At 50.9% G+C, this 21,685-nt stretch overlaps 2 protein-coding genes across 3 annotated transcripts; both read right to left on the bottom strand.

Moving 5' to 3' along the window:
- Positions 1 to 244: 244 nt before the first annotated feature.
- On the bottom strand, positions 245 to 2,871 carry GOT1L1 (glutamic-oxaloacetic transaminase 1 like 1). The gene is made up of 7 exons (XM_045821801.1): positions 2,859 to 2,871; positions 2,520 to 2,629; positions 2,210 to 2,302; positions 1,968 to 2,123; positions 1,328 to 1,593; positions 676 to 818; positions 245 to 411 (listed from the first exon to the last, which is right to left on the bottom strand). Exons 1-7 carry the CDS (start codon positions 2,869 to 2,871, stop codon positions 245 to 247), a joined length of 948 nt encoding a protein of 315 aa, XP_045677757.1.
- Positions 2,872 to 2,901: 30 nt separating this feature from the next.
- Positions 2,902 to 20,864, bottom strand: ADRB3 (adrenoceptor beta 3). Of its 2 annotated transcripts, none has more exons than XM_045821468.1 (3): positions 19,665 to 20,864; positions 19,358 to 19,455; positions 2,902 to 2,992 (listed from the first exon to the last, which is right to left on the bottom strand). In XM_045821468.1, exons 1-3 carry the CDS (start codon positions 20,846 to 20,848, stop codon positions 2,967 to 2,969), a joined length of 1,308 nt encoding a protein of 435 aa, XP_045677424.1. In that variant the 5' UTR covers positions 20,849 to 20,864; the 3' UTR covers positions 2,902 to 2,966. The 2 variants fall into 2 exon arrangements, with proteins under 2 accessions (XP_045677424.1, XP_045677423.1); XM_045821467.1 differs by lacking the exon at positions 2,902 to 2,992 and adding an exon at positions 18,312 to 19,006.
- Positions 20,865 to 21,685: the final 821 nt, after the last annotated feature.

Below are 21,685 nucleotides of genomic sequence, written 5' to 3'. Positions count from 1 at the left end.
CGAACGAACTAAGACACCAGGTCAGGGCTTTAATGCAGTAAGCGTTCAATAAATATGAGATGGTATGTTAAGGTAGATATTCCCTTCTTCTCTAAGCCTTTTCCCCCCTCCCTCTTTGCTGAGGCCAGACCAACACTTTATAAGTAGATGGAGAGACAGAGTGCTTTGCAGAGAAATGAACAGTTGCAGTGAATGATCGGCACAGGATTTTTGCAGAGGCTAAAGCTTTTATTCTAACTAGGAGTCATTTTCTTTCTGAAGATAGTTTCGAGTCCTTAGTGAAGAGGATGGCCTCATTGATGCTCTCAGTGATGTAATCTATGTTGCAAGCGTTGATGCAGGTGAAGTTAATCCGACTGTTCTTGGGGATGTAGACATGTTTCTTCTTGACCATGTATTCCACCTGTGGCACTGGTGATAATCATAGGGTCTCAGATCCTGGGGTGGCCACCTCTAAGTCCCCTCTAGCCAAGGCAGATTATGGGGGATATGGGAGAGTAAGCATTTGGGGGGGGGTGCATAGCCAGAGGGGTCTTCAAAGCAGCTTCACTTTCCTCAAGGAAGAATCAAAATCTGGTGTGAAGCTAGGGATTGGTCACCTAGTCAGCGACGTTTAATATTCAAATACAAGCCCAAGGTCAGAAAGGGGAGAGCTATCCCCTCCTAGATACTTACAGTTGAGTCCAAGGTAGCAATGGGTCCCACTCTGGTTGGTGATGTGATCCCAGGAGCCAGGGGTTCCTAGGAGCCGGAGCTTCTCCTTAACCTTTTCCTTAATCAGCATGATGTCCTCTACAATCTCTTTCAGACTCTGCTTCCTGCCAAAGGTAGGGCAGCAAAGAATTAGAGTGTGAGGTCTGCCCCTGCTCCCAACCTCCTCATTGCCTTTCCACTCCTCTTCCCTGCAGAAGCCCCCAGCCAGAGCGCTGCAGGGCACACTAGTGGAGCCAGTTATGAACCGGTTATGAATAGGAGAAAAGCTTCAGCCTGTATTAATTCAAGCAAGCTAATCAGACTCCTAGCAGACTTTGCCAGAGCAGCAAGCCCTTGAGGCTTCCTAATCTCCTGCAATCTGGAAGAGTTCAAATAATTTATCAGCCTGTGTCCCCAAAGAATGTCCTATTACCTACTTCCCTGTAGTAGGGCAAGCATTAGCATAGTCACTGTCATAGGAACACAGTGGGTCCTCAGTAATGTTGATGAATGAATGGAGTGAAGGGGCAACAGAGGCAGGAGAGAAGCACCCAGCAGAATCCTGACGATCAGGACGTCTGTAGGTATCCAGAGGCTCTGCCCATCCCTCCCTGCCCCCACCCTTCACCCTTACCAGGCTTCCTGCAGAGCAGAGTTACAGAGGATGGAGGTGATAATGCGGGCACCGCAAGTAGGAGGGTTTAGCCACAGGGCCAGAGCTAATTTCACCAGCTGGGAGAGGACGCACAGCAGGAGCTGGTTGTTGAGCGCCACCACGACTAGGAGCCCCACTCCTTCATCTGCAGCATTGGGAGAGACAGCCTCGTTCTCAGTGTCTTCCACCCCTACCAGGGCTTTCCCTGTCACTCTGCCTCCAGCCTCGAAGAAGAGCAGGGTACCCTACAGGGCCATCAGCTCAGCCCAGCCAAGTTGGTGCCCAGGACCCCAGAAGTCACCCAAGGCTCTTCTTCCAGAAAGGGTAGCCGTAAGAGTCTCAGAGGTGGGAGGGACTAGAAAGAGAACTAATCTTAACCCCTCATCTTATTGATGGGAAAAGGGGCCTAAGGGGAGAAACAGCGTAATGGGCACCAGTTTGACTAACTGAGCTAAGATGATACCAAGAACCCGAAGTCCACCTCTCCTCTTGGGTCTCCACGCTGCTCTCTCTCTCTCGGTCTCAGCTCTCTCCACGGGGTAAGGGATGTCAAACAGCACTCTCACCATGGGCGTGGCACCACCTCAGCACCAGACCTCCCTTCTCCCTCCACCCATACCATACCATAAATGCCAAAATTCTTGGACAGCGACTGGCTGCAGAAGAACTCCAAGCCTCCAGACACAAAGTATTGTAAGAATCTAGTATCTTCTTCCACGTCACCGGTGAATAAACCTTGACTGGGAATGTCAAAAAATGGGAATATCTGCTTCTTCTGTAGGAGAAAGGAGAATGAGAAGGATGAGCCCGAGGAAGGTGATGGTAGATGGAAAGAAAAGTCGGGCAAGACATCGGGCTCACCTTCATGGTGGCCATCAACTTCTCCCACTGACACTGCGTCAGCTTGCAGTTGCCCATGTTCCCGATCACAAAGACACAGCCATGCGGGGCCTGCTGCAGGTAGAGACTGTCTCGTCAGGCACTGCCCGTCCCGAGTGGTAGTGGCACCAAGGTGTGTGGAGGAGAAGTTACCCTCCACATTGGTTCCTACCACAGGGCTAGACAAATCCAAGCCTAGAAAAGGCCTTGGATTATCAGAGGGGTGGGGAGGAAAGGAAAATAAAACTGTAAATCAGGTCTGGGGGGAAGGTCCTGAGGGGGCCCCCTCTACCTTCACCACGTTGAGGAACATGTCGGGGTCCATGCACAGCTCCTTGGAGTTCCAGAAGCAGTGTTCATAAACTGTAAAGCCCAGGTCCTGGAAGATGAGTCCGTGCTGTTCTGTGGGAACACAGCCCCCCACCAGCTGGTCCGTGGGCAATGGAGAGATGGAGGCAGACACAACAGGGAGTGGGCCTGAGGGTCACTGGGTGAAAGTGGGGCTGTGGCAGGAAAGGACAAGCGTACCCCCGCTTATCCCCCATTTGTCATGACAGAGAGTGAGAAGGACAACAGTGAAGATTGTGAATGGGGTGGGAATTAGGAACAGGGGACAGGGATCTTCTGTCACCCTCATCTTGCATAGCACTCACCTCTTTGAGAAGAAATGATGTAAACTATTTGAGAATCCTGACGCCAAGTTTTGAGGAACTGGGCCCCAAGTTGGAAAGCGCCACTGTCACCAACTGTATGTATACCCCCTACCTGCCAGCAAAAAGTAAACAGAAATAACAGGTTAAAAGATTAATGGTGCCCCAGCTAGTGTGGCTCAGTGGACTGAGTGCCAGCCTGTGAACCACAGGGTCGCTGATTCAATTCCCAGTCAGGGCACATGCCTGGGTTGTGGGCCAGGTCCCCAGTGGGGTGTGCGTGAGAGGCAACCACACACTGGTCTTTCTCTCCCTCTCTTTTTCCCTCCCTTCTCACTAAAAAAAATATATATATATGTATATTTTATATATATATTAAAAAAAAGAGTAGTGGTGATACTAGTGCCACCTTAGATTCAGGGCCTTCTTTTCCAGCCAGAGCTTGCATATCAGCAGTGTGGGCTGGCTCCAGGAGCATGGGTTCTGGGTTCTGATGCTGGCTCTGCCCTTCAGGGACAAACTTTGGACTCTGTGAGCCTCAGGTGTCTCCCTTATCAGCGCCAGGGGGCCCTCCGCAGTCCCTTTCAGGTTTAAGACTGTGCAATCTCTGACCTCCACTCCATGTGTCTGGGTGAGCAAAGAACAGGCCCTTCTTCTCACCCTGTTCTCCATGATGACCCGGCTGTGCCTTCCAAAGAGGAGTTCCAAGCAGGCCTGGATGAACGCTTTCATGCCCTTCACCGGCATGTACTCATAGTTGAGGGAGGGATCCTGCGCAATCTGCAGGCGGGCCTTGTGCACCACGGGAGCAGTCCAGGGCTGGCCCTCGCTGGTCATGCAGACTGTGAGAAGAACCGCAGAGGGCGCTCTGGAGGCCGGGCCTGGGCGCTCGGCAGACTGCCCGCAAACGCTCCATCTGTCCTGGCTTTCTCAGGGCTTTGGAAAGTTGCCTAGGAAAAGACAACTTTCCTTTTTTTCCTCTCTTTTATAAAAATAATGCACTGTTAGTCGATGTGTATAATTTTTGTCTTTTTAAAGACAACGGAAACCTATGCCATTTTAAAGGGTAAAAATGATATACACAACCTGGGAATTACAGATACCCGAGATTAAACAAAGGTAACGTTGACTTTCACAGTGGCAAGGGCTGGCTGTGCATCTTAAGTGTCCATTTTGGGAACCGTTCTTGGCTGAGGAACGGAGCGGGAGTGGAGGAAGAGGCGGAAGAAAGTGTCGAGCCCATGCAGGCCCCACCCAGTGCTGGCGAAGTGGATATACTAGAGCTTATATCAAGTATCTGGAAGCCCCCAGAGAAAGGCAGAATGGCCAGGACATTCTCTGCTCTTTTCCCCACTGGGCAATTTGGTTAACAAGAACGGACCTATCTCCCGATTCCTCTGCGGCGATGGAATACTGCCCCCTAAAGGCAATTATGATGTACTAAGTCTTAGGCATCTACCTTTATAGGCCAAGAATATCTTGTTAGGGCTATCGTCTTGTTTGAAGGCCTTTAACAAGAGGCCTTCCACCTTCTGGGCTAGAGGCACATCCAAGAATACTGAAAGGGTGGACATCACTGGGATGAAGGTAGAACCAAGACTATGGCTCCACTCCTGTGTTCTCTCCTGCTTCTGGCCAAAGCCTTCCTCTAAGCCGGAGCCACACAGGCCTGCCTCTTCCCAGAACCGTGGCAGCTCCGATGCAGAGGCCCCAGACTACTGGTCACCAGAGCAACAGAACCCAACTCCCTGTCTCCCTGGTTGCGATCCTCAAGGACTATGGGAATGCTCTATGGCACCTGAGGAGAATCCCTTGAAAGGTGGATGCCTGGGCAAGGGAGTAGAGAGGACCCGGAATTCCCAGCACTCCTCCCTAAATCATTGCCTTCTCTTCTCTGGCTGCAAGTCACCCAATCCAAAATAGCAAGTCAGTTTAGAAGGTAGGGCGGTCCTGGCTGGTGTGGCTCAGTGGACTAAGTGCCGGATTGCGAGGCAAAGGGTCGCTGGTTCGATTTCTAGTCAGGGTACATCTGGCTTGGGTTGCGGGCCAGATCCCCAGTAAGGGGCGCACGAGGGGCAACTACATATTGATGTTTCTCTCCCTTTCTCCTCTCTCCCCTCCCCTCTCTCTAAAAATAAATACATAAAATCTTTTTAAAAGTAAAATATATTTTTAAAAAGTAAAGAAAAAAGATAGGGCAAGGCAGGCAGGGAATGAGCCAGGTGAGGGCCCCTCCAGCAAAAATGAAAATCTCAGATCTAGGGAATCAAGGGATTGATTGATTGACTGATTGATTGATTGTTCAACTATTCCACCTACCACTCTCCTCCACCCCACCCAGGAGGAATACATTTAAAAAGCTTCTACTTTCATTTTGCTATGGGCTCCTGATTTTAACAGGTTTTTTCCATAGTTGTTTTTTTTTAAGATTTTATTTATTTTTAGAGAGGGGGGAAGGGAGGGAGAAAGAGAGGGAGAGAAACATCAGTGTGAGGTTGCCTCTCACAGGCCCCCTATTGGGGACCTGGCCTGCAACCCAGGCACATACCCTGACTGGGCATCGAACCCAGATCCCTTTGTTTCCCAGGCCAGCACTCAATCCACTGAGCCACACCAGCCAGGGCTCCACAGTTATTTTAATAAAGAGTCCTAGGTTTAGGAACAGTATAACTTACAATGAAAGGAAGCCAGCCTATTTCTCTTAGTTATCTAGAGTTGAGACTTGTACACTGTTAACTGTTTCCATGGTGGTTAAGCAGCAGGTTAAAAGGCAAAGGTCAAGGGTGGAAAGAGTCAGCCCCTGGAGAATCAGTCTTGCATTTTGCTTTCTTCTTCTTTTATTTTTTAAAAATAACTTCATAACCCTGGCTAGTGTGGTTCAATGGATTGAGTGCCAGCCTGCGAACTGAAAGGTCACTGGTTTGATTCCCAGTCAGAGCACATGCCTGGACTGCAGGCCATGTCCCCAGTTGGGGGCGTGTGAGAGGCAACCACACATTGATGTTTCTCTCCCTCTCTTCCTCCCTCCCTTCTCTTCTCTCTAAGAGTAAATAAGTAAAATCTTTTACCAAAATGTAAAAATAAAATAAAAATAACTTCAAATGTAAAAATAAAAACAAAAGGTTGTTGGAGTCTCACCCAGATACCCTTTCCCAGCCCTGCTGGTGGGTTCGGCCTCATCTTCCAGATCTGTTTTCTCTGGAGTATTGCCTTTGGCTGACAGGAGGCAACTCACCTAAAAATTGCCTGGCAGATCACAGCCCCACCAAGACAGGTGTTCAGAAGGCCAGCCCTTTGTCTTGGGGTAACTCTGGGACTCAATTTGTGTTCCAGGGTCCACCCACATATCAGGTCGAAACTGGACTTGGGCCCCGGGCCCCCAGCCTTGCACGGCCTCGTCCCCTTCACGGGTCTGCCCCCTCACTGCCTGAGAGGCTCCTCCCGCAGGGGCCTGACTCCCTCTGCAGATCACGAGCCTGGAATCCCCTCCCCAGGCCGTGCTGTCCGGGAACCAGCCTTGAGACAGACGATTGTGAAAGTAATCTCCATTGTCGTAGAAAACTTTAAAACTTCGAAAAACTGTAGGGAAGAACACAGATTTCCTACAACTGACCCATAACCACAGTTAACATTTTGGTGACCCCCTTCCAATTTTTAAAAATAATGCTCATATTTTAAGATAGTTGACATCAAATTTACGTATCATTTTTATCACGCTTTCTTTGCATTTCACACGTGAGAATTCTAACATGTGTGCCAATGAGAACTTTTTATGCTACAAATAATTTAAAATGCCTGACTCAAACTGCCCGGAGCTAGAGGGAGAATTTATTGGCTCTATCGCTGGGCAGGCCCAGGGACATGTGACTTCATTCCCTGTCCAGTTCACTGTCACAGCATCATCTGGGTTCCAGCTTCATTCTCTGTGGTCCCCTTGGCTCTGCTCTTCTAGATGCTTCAGCTTTGGTCTCCGGCTGACTCTGGGCATGGAGCAAAAGCAAGTGTAGCATATGTGCAAAATGATATGTATTGGAGGAATTTGCATTGCAAGTGTGTGCAAATCAACTAAATGTCAATCACTGGAAGGATGTTTCCATTAACAATGGACTATCCCCAAAATGGAATTCCATGCTGCTGTTACAAACAGACCCATGTGTATAACTGTGGAAAATCTCCAAGAACATCAGTAAGTAAAAACAAGGGAGGCAGAGAGTAGAGAGCCCAGAGGGCAACATTTGGGGAGGAATAAAAGACACACTTGCGTGTGAGTGCTTGTATTTGCACAGAGACTCTCTGGAAAGACACACAGAAGCTCATGGCTGTGATTTCCTCTGGAAAGTGGAATGGGGTGGGGGTTGGACACGGACAGGGGAGAAGGCTGACTTGCTTTTCACTGTAGACTACTTCATGCCTCTGGAATGGTAAACCGCATGAATTTCCCATTCAAAAACAGTGTTTATGCTTTTTTAAAAATGGCTGCAGCCTTTCCAGACATCACATCCTTATTGTCCAGAGGAAGACAGAGCCTCTCTTCTCTTTACTCCCTGGGAGAGCAAGGACACTTCCTCTCCAGAAGCCCCAAGTCTTCCTCCTCCTTTCCTTTGGCTGCAGTGACGCACTGGCACACCTCTGACCTCACCATGGCAGAGCATGGGATCCTCGAGTGAGTGTAACCCCACTGACTAGAGCCGAGGGTGGTGTCTGTCCCTCCCAAATTGCACAGTCAGGAATGGAACTTTGATTCCTGAATCCTGAGCCACAGTGTTAGCTCTGAGAAGAGGAACGTGGTTCAAGTGCGGCCTACTGGAGTCCATCTGAAAAAGAGCCTTTCATTGCTCTCTAGTCATGCAGTTATAAGGAAATGATCCTAAATAAAGCTTCTAGAAGTCACTACCTCTGATATGGAGGCAATCCCCCCAAATTATGCCACCTGCTTGGAGAGAGAAGCTGGAAAGAACATTAGCTGAATCAAGCCTTTAATTCCTGCCAGTATCAGTTTGAGCTCCTGGTGAGGGTGCCACTTCTGAACAACAGACGACGCTGTGACCGGCTCCACCCTTACGTTCCTCTGCTGGCCCCAATGCCACTGCATGTCTGAAAGATAGGGCTTTGGTGTCACAGCTGCTGTGTCACACTGTGGTCCCTTCTAACTTCACCTGCCAAGCACACAGTAGAGGAAGTCTGTGTCTGATTGGCTGAACCTACTCATGTGACCTGCAGGCCACTCTGCACGCTCTCACTAAGGGCTGGCAGGACTGAGGGTCTAACTATTTCAGCTCCGATTGTGATGGGTGGGCTCTGTCTCCCATCAAGATTCAGAAAACAGAATTCTCCAAAGGCTAGAAAGAGATCCACAGGCAAGGCAGCCCCCCAAAAAGGACAAATATTCACAATCATATCACATCTTTCTCTTTCTCCACCCAGTGGGCTCATCTACTTCTGGTACTTCTTTCATGGAGACAAGACAAGGAATTGAAAGAGGCTTCCACATGGCCCCTTTGTAACTACCAATCTACCTACACAGGCACCCACCTACTCTGTCTCTCCTCTTGGTGCAATGTTTGAGCCCACCTCTCCTGTGCCCCTATCTCAACCCAACCTTCCCCTTTGTGCCCTGGGTCCCGGCTACCACACTCCTGAAGTTGTCCTTTCTCTTCTCTCTCATCAGTTCCTCCTCTTCCCTGGAGCATTCCCTCAAGCACACAAACAGGCGGCCAAACTCCCATCTTAAAAACAAAAAACACTCCTTTGGCCTCACATTCCCTCTGCAGCTATCACCCCACGTGTCAGCCCGTGTTCAGCCCAGGAAGCAGATCTGCTGGGGGTGCTGTGGGTATTACAGGAACTGGGCCTCACGCTATTGGAGGAGGACCTGGAGAAGTGAGGGTCCAGAGAAGGGAGCTGAAGAATCAGAGAAAAATCATTAATCGGGCCTCCTGAAACATTTGGGTGTGGACAAATCAGGGCTTGTAGGAACATTCAAGAAGCCAGATACACCCCGCTGCAGGAGTGGCACTGAGGAGGGGAAGTGCGTGAGAGGTCTACAGGGAAGATACAGCTTCAGGGCAGCTGCCACGCCTGTGGGTCTGCAGCCGCGTGGCTGGTGGTGGCCCCGGTGCTCCGAGGGGTGGCAGGGCCGACAGTCTGAAGCCGAGCTGGACGGAGGGCTGTCGAAGACAAGTCGGAACCTGCCTATCGCCTCTGCCTCCGTGTCTCACCCCGAGTCCTTCAGGTAGTAGTAGGGAGTCTGTTCACTTCTGCCTCTCCAATCTTGAGCAAGATCCTCTTTTAGAGAATCTCTGACCTGGAATCCAACAAGGATTCTGGGAAACGGGGCGCCCAGATTGACCAAAATAACAACAGGATCATTGACCACACCACGTTTCTCTGGTCCCCTTCAGAGCAATAGCCACTGAAAGAATGTCTTACACTCCCTGCCTCCACTTCTTCACCTCCCAAGCTGTGTGGAACCCACTCTGGTGGGCATTTCATCGCCTCCACACCATCAAGTTGCTCCTGTTAAGGTAACACATGGTAGACCTTTGTTCTGTCAGTACGAAGGTGCATCCTCAGGTCTCCTCCTACTGGATGTTTCAGCAGCACGTGTCAAAGCCCACCACTTCCCCCTGAAAGCACCTCCCTCCCACAGCACTCAGGCTGCTGCTTGCTTTTGATTCTCCTTTCACCTCGCTGCTACCACTTCCCGGTGGCATTCCTGGTTCCCTCTGTTACCGACTTCTCACTGTGACAATGCTCCAGGGCTCAGTCCTCTGAGTTCTTTTTTTAAATACCTCAAGTTATCTTGTTTTATTTTTTCCAGCTTTATTGAGGTATCATTGCCACACAACATTGTGTGAGTTTAAGGTGTACATCTTGTTGATCTGACACAGTCTGCATTCTCTGTCCGTGGTCACCACGCAGGTGGCTCAACCACCTCCACGAGCTTCAATGCCCTTCTGCCAAATTTGCGAATCCATCTCCAACTTCTCTTCTAACCTACTTGGAAGTCTAAGTGCCTACTTGATATTCTAAGACATAATTAATAGACTTTTCAAATTTACTATGTCCAAAACCTAACTCATAGTTTCCCGTCCCCCTCGCTTTCCCCCCATTTTACTAAGTGGCAAGTCCACTCTGCCAGGTGCCCGGGCCAGAAATCTTGGTCTCATCCCCGACTTCTCCCTTTGTCTCTTGTACACCACATCCATGCCCTGGACAAACCTTGCCATTTTTACCTGGCAACACATCTGGAGTCTGTGCTCTTGATAAACACTCACTGCTGGGATGGAGGAAGGGATGGGCGGGTAGCAGAGTGTGGACCTGTGTGTGGATGCCTGACAGAGGGCGTGGTCTGCGTGCAGGTGCCGAGACCACAAAGAGTAAAACGAGTTCTCCAGTGGAGTAAGCCTGGCTGGGATCAATCAAAAGTGGACAGGGGAGGAGGGGGGGGGGCGGGAACAGGTTAGGGAGGCAGGCACTGCCCGTCTTCTGCCTGGCCTCTATGCCAAGGAGTCTGAATCTTACCCCAAACGCTTTAGCGAGCCACTGAGTCAGTTTTAAAAGGAGAATGACATTGTCAGATTTATATTTTAGAGAAATCCCCCTGAGGGCCTGTGGAGGATGAATTAGAGCACAGGTGGCAAACACAAGGCCTGCAGGCCGAATCCGGTCCTCCACCTTGTTTTATCCGGCCCAGCACCTGGTTTCTACCCAGTGGCAGCATGGAGCTCTCACTTCACTGTTAAGGAATAGTTACATCTATACAGTCCTAAAGTTACATTCAGCCCTTTGAAGGCAACCGCGAGGTTGATGTGGCCCCCGGGGAAAATGAGTTTGACACCCCTGAATTAGAGAGAAGTCAGAACTAGGCAGGAAGGCCAAGAGGAGACTGTTATAGTTAATTCAGTTAAGAAGTGATGGAGACCTCAAGCTATGGCAGGGGCTACTGGGGAGACTTGCCAGACGTCCTCCGTGGAAACACCAGCCATCAGACCAGGTCTGGAGAGAGATGCTAGCCCGGCAGGGGTGGTTCTGAAAAATATCTGCTTACTTTAAACAGTATCCAATGTATCAATAATAGTTACCACTTATTTTTGCACCACCACTTGCATACCTCAGTTTTGTTTTTTCAAGAAACAGACATTCTTTCATTACAACTTGCAAAGAAAGCCAGGTCAGAAGCCCAATTCCAGACCACCCAGATCAATTTCAGTGAACCAGCAACCCTACCAAGAGGAGGGACATGAGAGTGGGTTAGAGGTATGAATGAGTTTGCTGTTTAGTCCTTCTCTCAGTCAATGAGGGGAAGCCACCACAAAGCTAGCCTGAGGCCCGCAGTGGCTGGAGTAGTGAAGTTCCCCATCAGCCTGTGTGTTTCTCTTTCCCCAGAAACGGTAGGAATTTCTCCACTGGAGAAGCAGCTGCCTATGCATCCCTCCTCCTCCCAGCCCCTCTCCCTGATGTTGTGGGAGAGTGTTCCAATGCCTATTAGACTCAGGCTTGGGCCCAAGGGGAGGTGTTAGAGGAAGGGCTCACTCACACGATCCAGAGACTGGAAGGGAAACTCGAAACACTGTGGGTGGTGCTGAGCTGGTGCAAAGCTCTCCTATTCCCACTTCTCTCTTCTCTGGGAAGAAGTGACCCATTTCTGCCCCCTTCTGGGAATACCAGCAGTGGAAGCAGTAATATTTCATCTTGTTTCTCGCTAAACAAATTTTGAGGACTATGTCTGTGTGCCTTTGCATTATAAAGTGCGGCACCTCACTAGCAATTTAGAAATGCAAACTGTAGTAAATGGGCTCTGAACCTTTAGCTCCTACTTTTCTTAAAATCTGTGCGGGCTGAGGTCAAGGTATCATGGGATGACTGGTCACTGTCTCCGAGGTAAAGGATGGAGATGGAGTGACCCCATCCCTGGGACACCCAATTGGAAGTCCCCAGGAAGCCTTTGGCAAGAATAGTAGGTCAGGGCAGATCACGGGATCTTCCTGAGCTCTTGGTCCCATTGTATTTTCGTTTCTGATGGGGAACCTTTTCAGACACCACAGAAGGACTATTAGAAAGAATAGCCTTAGGTAGAATTGTGCGGTGAGTCTATATTCATTTTCTAATGTTGTGTAACACGTTACCACAACCTTAGCAGCTTAGAACAACACACATTTATTATCTCACAATTTTCATGCGTCATGAGTCTGCACATGGGTTAGCTGGGTCTTCTGCTCAGGGTCTCACCAGGCTGCAGTGAAGATGCCAGCCAAGGCCACAGTCCCATCTGAGGTTCAGGGTTCTCTTCCCACTCACATGGTTGTTGACAGAATCTACTCCTTGCGGTTGCAGAACTCATGGTGGCTAGCTTCCTGAAGGCCAGCAGGCGTGTCCCTCTGACTTCTTTCATCTCTGATCTCTGACTTTCTTCTAAAGGGCTAGCCTCATTAGATCAGACCCACTCAGGATTATCTTCCTTTTTTATTAATGTAAGTCAACTGATAGGGACCTTAATGGCATCTTAGAAATCCCTTCACCCCTTTCATATAACATATCAAACAAGTAGCATCCCCTCACCGTTGCTGTATCCTGTTTGTGAGATTACAGGTTCCACCCACTTTCCAGGGGAGGGGATTATCTAAAGACATGGTTTATGGGGGTCATTTCAGAATTCTGCCTACTACATTGTCCAAGAGAATAGCCCTCCCCAGAGGGGTGCCTGGTGTGGATAATAATCTTATAAGACCAGAACTTTTAGTTAAAGGGTTCATAAATGTCTCTCACTGTAGTGGGTTGGATAGTGGCCCCTAAAAGATATGTCCACCTGGACCCTCAGAATGTGACCTTATTTGGAATGAGAGTACTTGCAGATACAATTGAAATGAAATCATTCTGGATTAGGACAGGTCCCAAATTCAATGATGCATGTCCTTATAAGAAAAGAAGACACACAGAGACACAGGGGGAAAATATAAGGAAGACAGAGATGAGAGGTGTATGGAAGTCAAGAAATGTCAAGAATCGCTGGAGCTGCCAGAAGGCAGGACAGAAGCATGGCCCAGATCCCCTCCCAGAGCCTGCAGAAGGAGCCAGCCTGCAGAAGTCTGACACCTCATCTCAGACTTCTGGCCTCCAGAATTATGAAAGGATAAATGTCTGTTGTTTGAAGCCACCAAGGTCGTGGTCATTTTTCATGGAAGCCTTGGAAAATCAGTACACTTACTGATCATTACCTCCGTATGAATCAATGTCAAGGAGATGGACCTGGTGGTCTCAGGTACAACACAAACCCAGACTACAGAGACGCCAGTTCCCAGAGATCAGAGATGCCCTAAGAGGTACCACAGCAAGGCAGCTCTGCAACCCAACCTCCGCCGATCACAGAATGTAGGCAGATGCCCATTCATACTCTCTTTGATCATCTCCTCACTGATGTATTTGTTTGATTCTGCTGCTGTTTTTAAAAAGGTTAACATAACTGTGGCTTAATTAAGATAAAAGTTTATTTCTCTCTTAAGAGCCTTAAAAATAAGCAGTCAGGGCCAAAATGCTGGCTCCACACCGTTGGACACCCAGGTTCCTCCCCCTACCTGGTTTTTCTCCCATCTGCAACACATGGTTGCCGTCTTATGGCTCAAGGTGACTGCATGAGTTCTTACCATCACACCTGCATTCCAGGCACCAGGAAGGGGAGAGGTAGATGTGGGGGATCTGCCTTTCCTCTTTCATGGCAGACCTGGAAGCTACCCACTGCAGCTGGCCAGAACTTAGTACGTAGTCACACCCAGCTGCAGGTAAGGCTGCAATAGGGCTACGGTGAGGCCATGTGCCCAGCTAAAACTTAAGGGATCTAACACTAAAGGACGGAGAGAAGAACGAGTAGCAACTTCAGCCCACAGGAGACAACAAACACAGGCTTGACTTCTCAGTGGCCTCTCCAGTCTGGGGCCTGGAGAGATGGGGGGAAAGGCCAAGAAATGGAAATCCAGGAATGGAAGCACTCCACCACACTGCTGAGTGAGTATAGGGTGAAACAGAGCCTTGGAACTGTGGGAAACAGCAGGAATAAGATGAGCATGAAAAGGCTAGGCATAACAGTGTTCCTTCTTCCCCATCATACGACCCCCTGTTGTGGGTTGAATTGTGTCCCCCAGGATATGTTGCAGTCCTAACCTCCAGAACTTGTGAATGTGATCGTATTTGGAATTAGGGTTTTTGTAGATGTAATCATGTTAAAATTAAGTCTTATTGCCCTGGCTGGTGTGGCTCAGTGGATTGAGCACCAGCCTTCGGACCAAAGGGTCACTGGTTTGATTCCCAGTCAGGACACATGCCTGGGTTGCAGGCCAGGTCTCCAGTAGTGGGCGTGTGAGAGGCAACCACACATGGATGTTTCTCTCCCTCTCTTTCTCCCATCCTTCCCCTCTCTCTAAAAATAAATAAATAAAATGTTTGGGAAAAAAAGAAGAAGCCACAAACCACTAATGTTTAAAAAAAAATAAGTCTTACTGAGTTAAGTTGGGCCCTGGTCCAATAACTGGTGGTTGGTTTGTTTGGGCTTTTTTTTTTTTTTGATCTTCACCCAAAGATATGTTTTCATTGATTTTTGAGAGAGAAACACAGATTTAATAGAGAAACATCAATCAGTTGCTTTCTGCATGTGCCCACACTGGGGACTGAACCCGCAACCTAGGTGTGTGCCCTGACCAGTGATCAAAACTGCAACCTTTTTTGGTGTACAGGACGATGTTCCAACCAGCTGAGCCACCCAGCCAGGGCCGATGCTCCTCTAAGAAGAGATAAAATTGGACACAGACACATAGATGAAAAAGGCCATGTGAAAAATGGGGGCAGAATTGGAGTAATGCAGCTACAAGCCAAGCAACCAAGGATGGCCCCAAACACCACAAACAACAAGAGGCAAAGAGATTCACCCCCTAGAGCCTTCAGACAGCATGATCCAGCCAACACCGTGACTGTGGACTTCTAGCTTCTAGAACTGCGAGAGAACACATTAATGTTTGGGGTCATTTGTTGTGGCATCCCTAGCAGACTAGTACACTATCTTTTTTCCCAGTTCCTTAGAACCCCCTTCTCACAAACCTGACTATGTCTCATAAAGCACTGACATCTGGAAGTGCTCTCTGTCCTAAACCTTCTGTCCATCCTTAAAATTTAGCTCATTATAAATGCTGCATTGGGCAATGATAGGGTGAACCGGACCGGAACCAAATGTCAGGCACAGGCTAGACCAGGGTCTGACCGTGAAAAGAGAGCCAGAGGGGAAGATGTGTACAATGAGGTGGGTATGGAGCCAGCAGAATTAGCGAGAGGTGCGGAGGAACCTACAGAGACCGAAGGCAAGTGGGTCCGGGATCCAGGCTGTCGACAGAAGCAGGGCCATACAAGAATCAAAACCAGGCGACCTGAAACTAGTCCCAGCTCCATACTCTAATGACACCACTTGCACTGGAGAAACCATTCCAAACTGTTTTTACATACAGTCCCTCCTTTGGTCCTCCAAAGCAGTCTGCGCGAGCTGAGTGGAGCAACAATAAAATCTCCATTTGATTCACTGGCAGGCAACGTGTCGGAGATGCATGGAACTTGCTCCGTGTCACGTGACGGATAATTAGCAGCGTGTGGAGAGAAAAGAAAACAAACTCCGGAGTCTGACAGACCCTATTTGATTTTTATGAGGCTCTGTTTTTCATTTGTGTCACGGCAACACAACATTTCTAGTGACACCAAATAAAGCAGTCGTATTTATTTGTGCTCAATGAATGATCGTTTCTTCCCTCCTCCCTTTCTTACTTGTTTTTCAGCTGTGAATTCTGTGCTCTTTCTACTACCAACCAGTGTTGCATTTCACTTACTAAAGTAATCTTGGCTTCTCACTATTCGCCTCTCCAGAAGTCAGTTTCTTCATCCATTTTGTCAAAGGATTGCACCAAATCATTTCAGTGGTCTCTCCCAATTGGCTTAGGTGGGGCGAGGGGGGAGGGGTGGGGTGGAACACTCCGATTTATGTTTTCCCCAGATCAACCTTGCCAAGTCCACACTTGTTGTACTTCACATCTCCATCAGGGGGCGCCTAGCATCACTTATGCTTTGGTTAGAGCAGATGCTAAAGGTGCTAAGTTCTGCCTAGGACTTTGCAGTACTTTAGGAGAGCCAGTCATCCCAGAAATGCTCATTCCCCTTCTGAAAGCAAGAGGGGAGAAAGTCTTAGTCCCCACTTACTTTATAGATGGAGAAAGCATTCTGATTTTCTTTAATCTCATAATAGGATGAGCTAGTGACAGATTAGATGGCCTTCTGGAGTATCTGCTAATCAAACTGAGCTATGCATTGTGCTTCAACCACTCGCTAATTAGCCTAAGGCCGATGATATTTAGGATTTTTTGCATGGGGTGGGGGAGAGCATTAGCAGTACTCTCCACACCGGGCACCCACTTCCCCTCTGGGCAGACCCACAAACACAAATGTAGTCTACCAGGAGGCCCGAGAGGAGCCTGGATCTTGGTTTTCAGGATGGGAAGGTAAAGGAACACTATTTCTGTGGCCTTCCCCTGTGCCCTCCGGACAAGAGGGAGAAGCTGCTTCTACTCTATCAAGTGTGCGGAATGGAGCTGGTGTGCAGTTATAGCCGAGGACCACAGCCTGCACTTACCACCATTCCCCGGAAGAATCTACCATGCAGAGACTCCGAAGAAAATGTGTTGTCAGCCTCCCCCTTGCCCTCATTCTGCCTGCTCCTTAGCAATTCCTCGGGAAAATGCAATCACTCCTCATTCCCTCTCCTCCAACTCAGCCCCCTTCTCCCTGTCATTTCTGCCCCACGCCAGCTCTCGCTAACAGACTCTGGCAGGGCCAGGGGTTCCACGGGCTCTTTCATTCTCACTGGTCTGTAAGTCTTCACAGGTCTGGGTTCAGAGGATGGTTGTTTGTCTTCCACAGTTCAAGTGCTCAGGCCTCACGCTAACACAAGCAGTCTGCTCCCCATCCTAGGGTGTAAACCTCCCTCAGCCTGACGCCTGGCCACAAGTTGCTGGAGATATGACCAGAGCAGCTGCTTCTCCATCTGTCAGATACACCGGTGACAATTCGCAGATGGAGCCCACAGCCCCAGTGCAAGTCTAAACACTCCAAAGGAGTCTGACAGCTGGCACACGGGTACATGTCAAACAAGACTCAAGCAGTGTGAGTTCCTGGATAATGTTCAAGGACATTTCCACAAACCAGAATCCAGCTCCACTCCACCCCCTGCCCCAAATCATCTTTCCCCCGTGCCTAGGACTGACTGGGCAACTTCCCTCAGTGATGCTGGGAAAATATTCAGAGACGGGGAGAGGAGGCTCTCTTATTCTCAGATGAAAGCAAGCCTTCCTTCTCCTCTAAGGGTTCAAAAGTTGAGCCCGTGCCCAGAAACCTTCTAACCTCAAACGGCAGAGATCTCACACTGCTCTGGGTCCAAAATGAGAAGTCAACTTTGGTATGCAAACATCCTAAGAAATAAAACCTGGGCCCCCGGAGAAAAGAGAGCAGCCCAGGTCAGGCCCACTTCACAGGGAACACCCTTATGTGGACATCCACCAGGCTTATCCTGAGGGCAGATCGCGGTTTATAGGCCTGGAGCCCCTGAACCAGGCCAATGCATTGTGTGCTGCTGTCGCACATCACATTAAACTCTTTATGATTTACAAGCTACCCTGTAAATCAGCCCAGACAATGGCCTTAGCTCATGGAGTTTAAAGAAGAACTCACAAAAAACGATCCTGTGATTTCCACAGAAATTTTCTTTCCATAGAAAACTGCCCGATAAGGTTCATAAAAATTGGAATAAGAAAAAAAAGATCAAGCTCGTTCTAACTTGTAACTCCAGTTTTTTTTACTTTCAGAGGATAAGATAGATTTCTGCAGCCCAGGAAAGGGAGTGGGAAGGTAGAGGTTATGACAGGAATGGGAGACGTCAGAGTATATTTATAACCCAAAGAATTTGCCCAACACAATGCTCTGTGCCTCCAGAAATGCACGTGTACAGTGCAGGACAAAGCTGGCCCCTGCTGGCAATGGGCTCCTATGAAGCCACCACCGACTTATAGCACCGGAGCTGACACACGCTCCGTGTGCCCTGACCCCGAGCCCAGCAAACCCAAAGCTAAGGACACTTTGCTCAAGTCCTGTGGGTAGCGTGGCTTTGCTACTCACTTGAACTGGATTCCAGGAGTCTGGGACAAGATGGGGAGGCAGGAGTGCCAAAGGTTCAAGCTTGGTCCCCTTTATCCAAGCCAATATTTCATTTTCGTGTCATGAGGATTAGGAAGAAAGGGACAAGGATTAGTCCTAATGTATTGCCTCTGTTAAAAGCCAGCTCTAAAAAGGGAGTGAGTGGATTATGAAAAGAAAACAAATGGAGAAAAAACAGGGCGTGGATGAACTGCATTCAGTAATATTTATTAAGTTGATTTTTAAAAGCAAAGAAGGGATCCATTCAAATGGCTCGCCTTCCTGTGAACCTCGGAGTCCCCCAGGCCCCGAAGAAGCCCTTCCGACACTGTCGTGAGGTAGATCAGAGCCGTTCCGTGTCTAAAGTGAGGCTGGTGCTTGGAGAACTGTGGTGAGGAAGCCAGGGACACAACTCCCAAACCTTGACTTGTTTTAGCTTCCTGCTCTCGGCCTGGGCTGCCGAGCCTAGAGAACACTGACTGGTCCATCAGGTCTGGGGGTTCGCGGGAAGGAACAGAATGAGGGGTGCTCTCCCTGCCCTAAGCACATGCACACCAGTGAGCAAGGTGCCGGCCAAAGCTAGCCCCGCTGCTCCGAGAGCGCAGCCGAGCGCAGGCAGCTGGACTCTCCAGCTGCTGAGGTATCGGTGAAGTTCAGGGAGGGGGTTTAGGAAACCTCTCCCAGAAAGAAAGGGAGGGGATGGTACAACCCTGCTTGGTAAGGGTTCCCCTCCCCCTCGATTCCCACCTCCCCTTCAGGTGGCCCAGTCATCAGGCTCTGGAGGGCAGAGTTTTCCAGCTGGGAAGCTCCGCGGGGCTCATTCTAAACAGAGAGAGGCCAGAGCTTTCCAAGGGTTCTGGATCAACGGAGCTGTGGTTGCTTGTCCTTCAAAGCCTAAGAAATCCCCCAGGAAGCCCTGGAAAAAATGAAGACAGCAGATCTTGGGGTGGGGACACACGGGGTGGGGACACACAGGGTGGGGACAGGGGAACTAGGGGGGAGGGGGGTCAGAGACCCTGGAAAACACATAACTGTACAAAAACATCCGGGGCCCACCCACACCCCCTGGGTCCTCGCTCCCCTCTGTTCTTCATACCCTAAGTGGATTCTCACCTTCAGAGCTATCAGACCTTTCAAAGAAACCAAAACTGAGGCCAAGGACTTGGGAGGGGCTCCAGTGGTCTCTGCGAGCCCAAAGTCAGCCCAAAGGGTGGCCAGGGGTCCGGGTGACCACAGAACTAAGGTAGAAACACGAAACTTGACTGACCAGGTGGGCCAGAGGCCGCGGGCGCAGCAGCACTCTCCGGGCGCGCACACGGGACGCTGCGGTGGAGAACAACCCGCTCGCCCTCCTCCGTTTCAGTCCTAGGGCCGAACGGGTCGGATTCGGGAAAAGAATGGACCGTGGTTTCTTCCATTTCTGTGCCCTAATCCATGTACCTCCTGCTTTAAATGCGGAGTCCCTCCCCAGCTCCACCTTCTCCCACCAAACCCCGTACTCAGAAGATTGACCAGAGGAGACACCGAATGCATCCTGATCCCGAGCTGTCCGCCCCTTTGCCGCGGTTACCTACCTGTCGAGCGGTGGGAACTGCCTGGACTCCGCGGAGCTGGTCAGGGCCGCAGGGGTGCGAGAAGCGGAGACAGCGGCGGGGTGCTCCTCTGGCCGGCAGCCGCACAGCAGGCGGCGGAAGGCGCGGCGAAAGTCGGGGCTGCGGCAGTAGATGAAAGGGTTGAAGGCGGAGTTGGCATAGCCTAGCCAGTTAAGGGCGAGGAAAGCCCGATTGGGAACCAGAGAGGGGCCCCCGAGGGCGCGCACCACGTTGGACACAAAGAAGGGCAACCAGCAAAGAGTGAAGGTACCCATGATAAGACCCAAGGTGCGCAGGGCCCGGTGTTCCCGGAGAGACAGGAGGCGCGCCGGCCTGCGATCCCCGGAGGACGCCGCTGCGGGCGAAGAGCAGGGCCCCGCGGGGGCTGGGGACGGAGATCGAGACGCAGCCGGCGGAGACTCCTCTGGCGGGAAGCGGCCCAGCTCCCGACGCAGCAAGCGCAGCTGGCGCGTAGCCACGACGAAAACTCGCGCGTAGACGAAGAGCATCACAAGCAGCGGAAGATAGAAGGAGACGGAGGAGGAAAGCAGCGCGTAGGGCATGTTGGAGGCGAAGGAGCAGCAGCGCGGGTTGGAGTGGCAGCGCTGCGCCTCGGCGTCGGCCCCTGCGCGCCACCATTTGCTCATGATGGGCGCAAATGACACGGCGGCGGACACGACCCACACGAAGACAACGGCTGCCCGGGCTCGGCGTTTCGTGACCAGCGCGCGGTAGCGCAGTGGGTTGGTCACCGCCAGGTATCGGTCTACAGCCAGGGCGCACAAGGTTTCGATGCTGGCGGTAACGCACAGCACGTCCACCGAAGTCCACAGCTCGCAACAAGTGGCGCCCAGGGGCCAGTGGCCAGTCAGCCCCAAGGTGGCCCCCGGCGGCACCACCAGGAGTCCTACCACCAGGTCCGCCGAGGCCAGAGAAGTTATGAACACGTTGGTCATGGTCTGGAGTCGCGGTGTCCGGGCGATGGCCACGATAACCAACAGGTTGCCTCCCACGGTGGCCAGCACAGCCAGAGTCAACAGCGCCCCTGCCAGTGCCACTGCCCACGGCACCCCTGAGAGCCCACTCGTGTTGGCAGTACTGGGTGCCAGGGTGGCGACATATGGCCACGAGGGCAGGGAGCTGTTCCCGTCTGGCCGCGGAGCCATTCCCACGTCGTGCACCGAGCGGGAGGGAAAGAGGGAAAGGAGCTCCCAGCTCCTGCGACTCAGGGGAGGGGACAGCGGGGCGTGGGAGCGATCTCCCCGGCCTGGGCCATCTTCCCTAGTTGACTGGGAGAGAAAACTTAGCCTACCCAGTCCCTCCCTACCCCCCCTCCCACTTGGTGCCACCACTGGGGCGGGGTGGGGGGTGCGGGGAGTGGCGGCCCTTAAAGGGGCAGCGGCCCATAGTATCAACCCTCGGCGTCGGGAGGGGAATTGAAGGGTAGGGAGGGAAGCGAGATGGATGCCCGACTTCTCCTTTAGCCAAATCTGGAGTAGGGAGGCCCTGACTTCTCTGCCAGGATGTGCTCACTCCTGCCAGGACCAGTTCCACGCACTCAGCACGGCATTGGTCGGCACTGGTTTCCTGGCCTCCTCACTTGCTGTGTCAGAGGAAAGGGTAACCCTTTGCATGCACAGGAGCCCCTCAGCTGCGTGGGAGCCCTCCCCTAAGATACGGTAAGTTAAGTGAGAGAGGGCGGTCAGTGTCCCCTCTTCTCCCCAGAGGTCATTTCAGTGAAATTTGTCCCCTTCCCCTCTACTTCACTTACCCTCCCTGCCCCTCTGTTATTCTGTTCCGGCTTCCCTCCCCCACCCCCACCCCCACCCCGATCCCAGCTACGCGGGGAATTCGTCGTTTTCTCCAGCCGGCTCGTCTGAATTTTGATCCGGCCTCCTGTAGCCTGGGATGCTGAGAGTTTCGAATCCTCCATCTCCCCCAGTTCACATCGCTCTTCCGCACACATTTCCATCTTGACACTTTCTAGATGGGCCCTTTCTCTG

The sequence above is a fragment of the Phyllostomus hastatus genome, unplaced genomic scaffold, assembly GCF_019186645.2.
Source record: "Phyllostomus hastatus isolate PE091 unplaced genomic scaffold, TTU_PhHast_1.1 phas_scaffold_46, whole genome shotgun sequence".
Lineage (NCBI taxonomy): Eukaryota > Metazoa > Chordata > Mammalia > Chiroptera > Phyllostomidae > Phyllostomus > Phyllostomus hastatus.
Note: the sequence above shows the minus strand (reverse complement) of the source record. Positions and strands in the feature narration are given on the sequence as shown.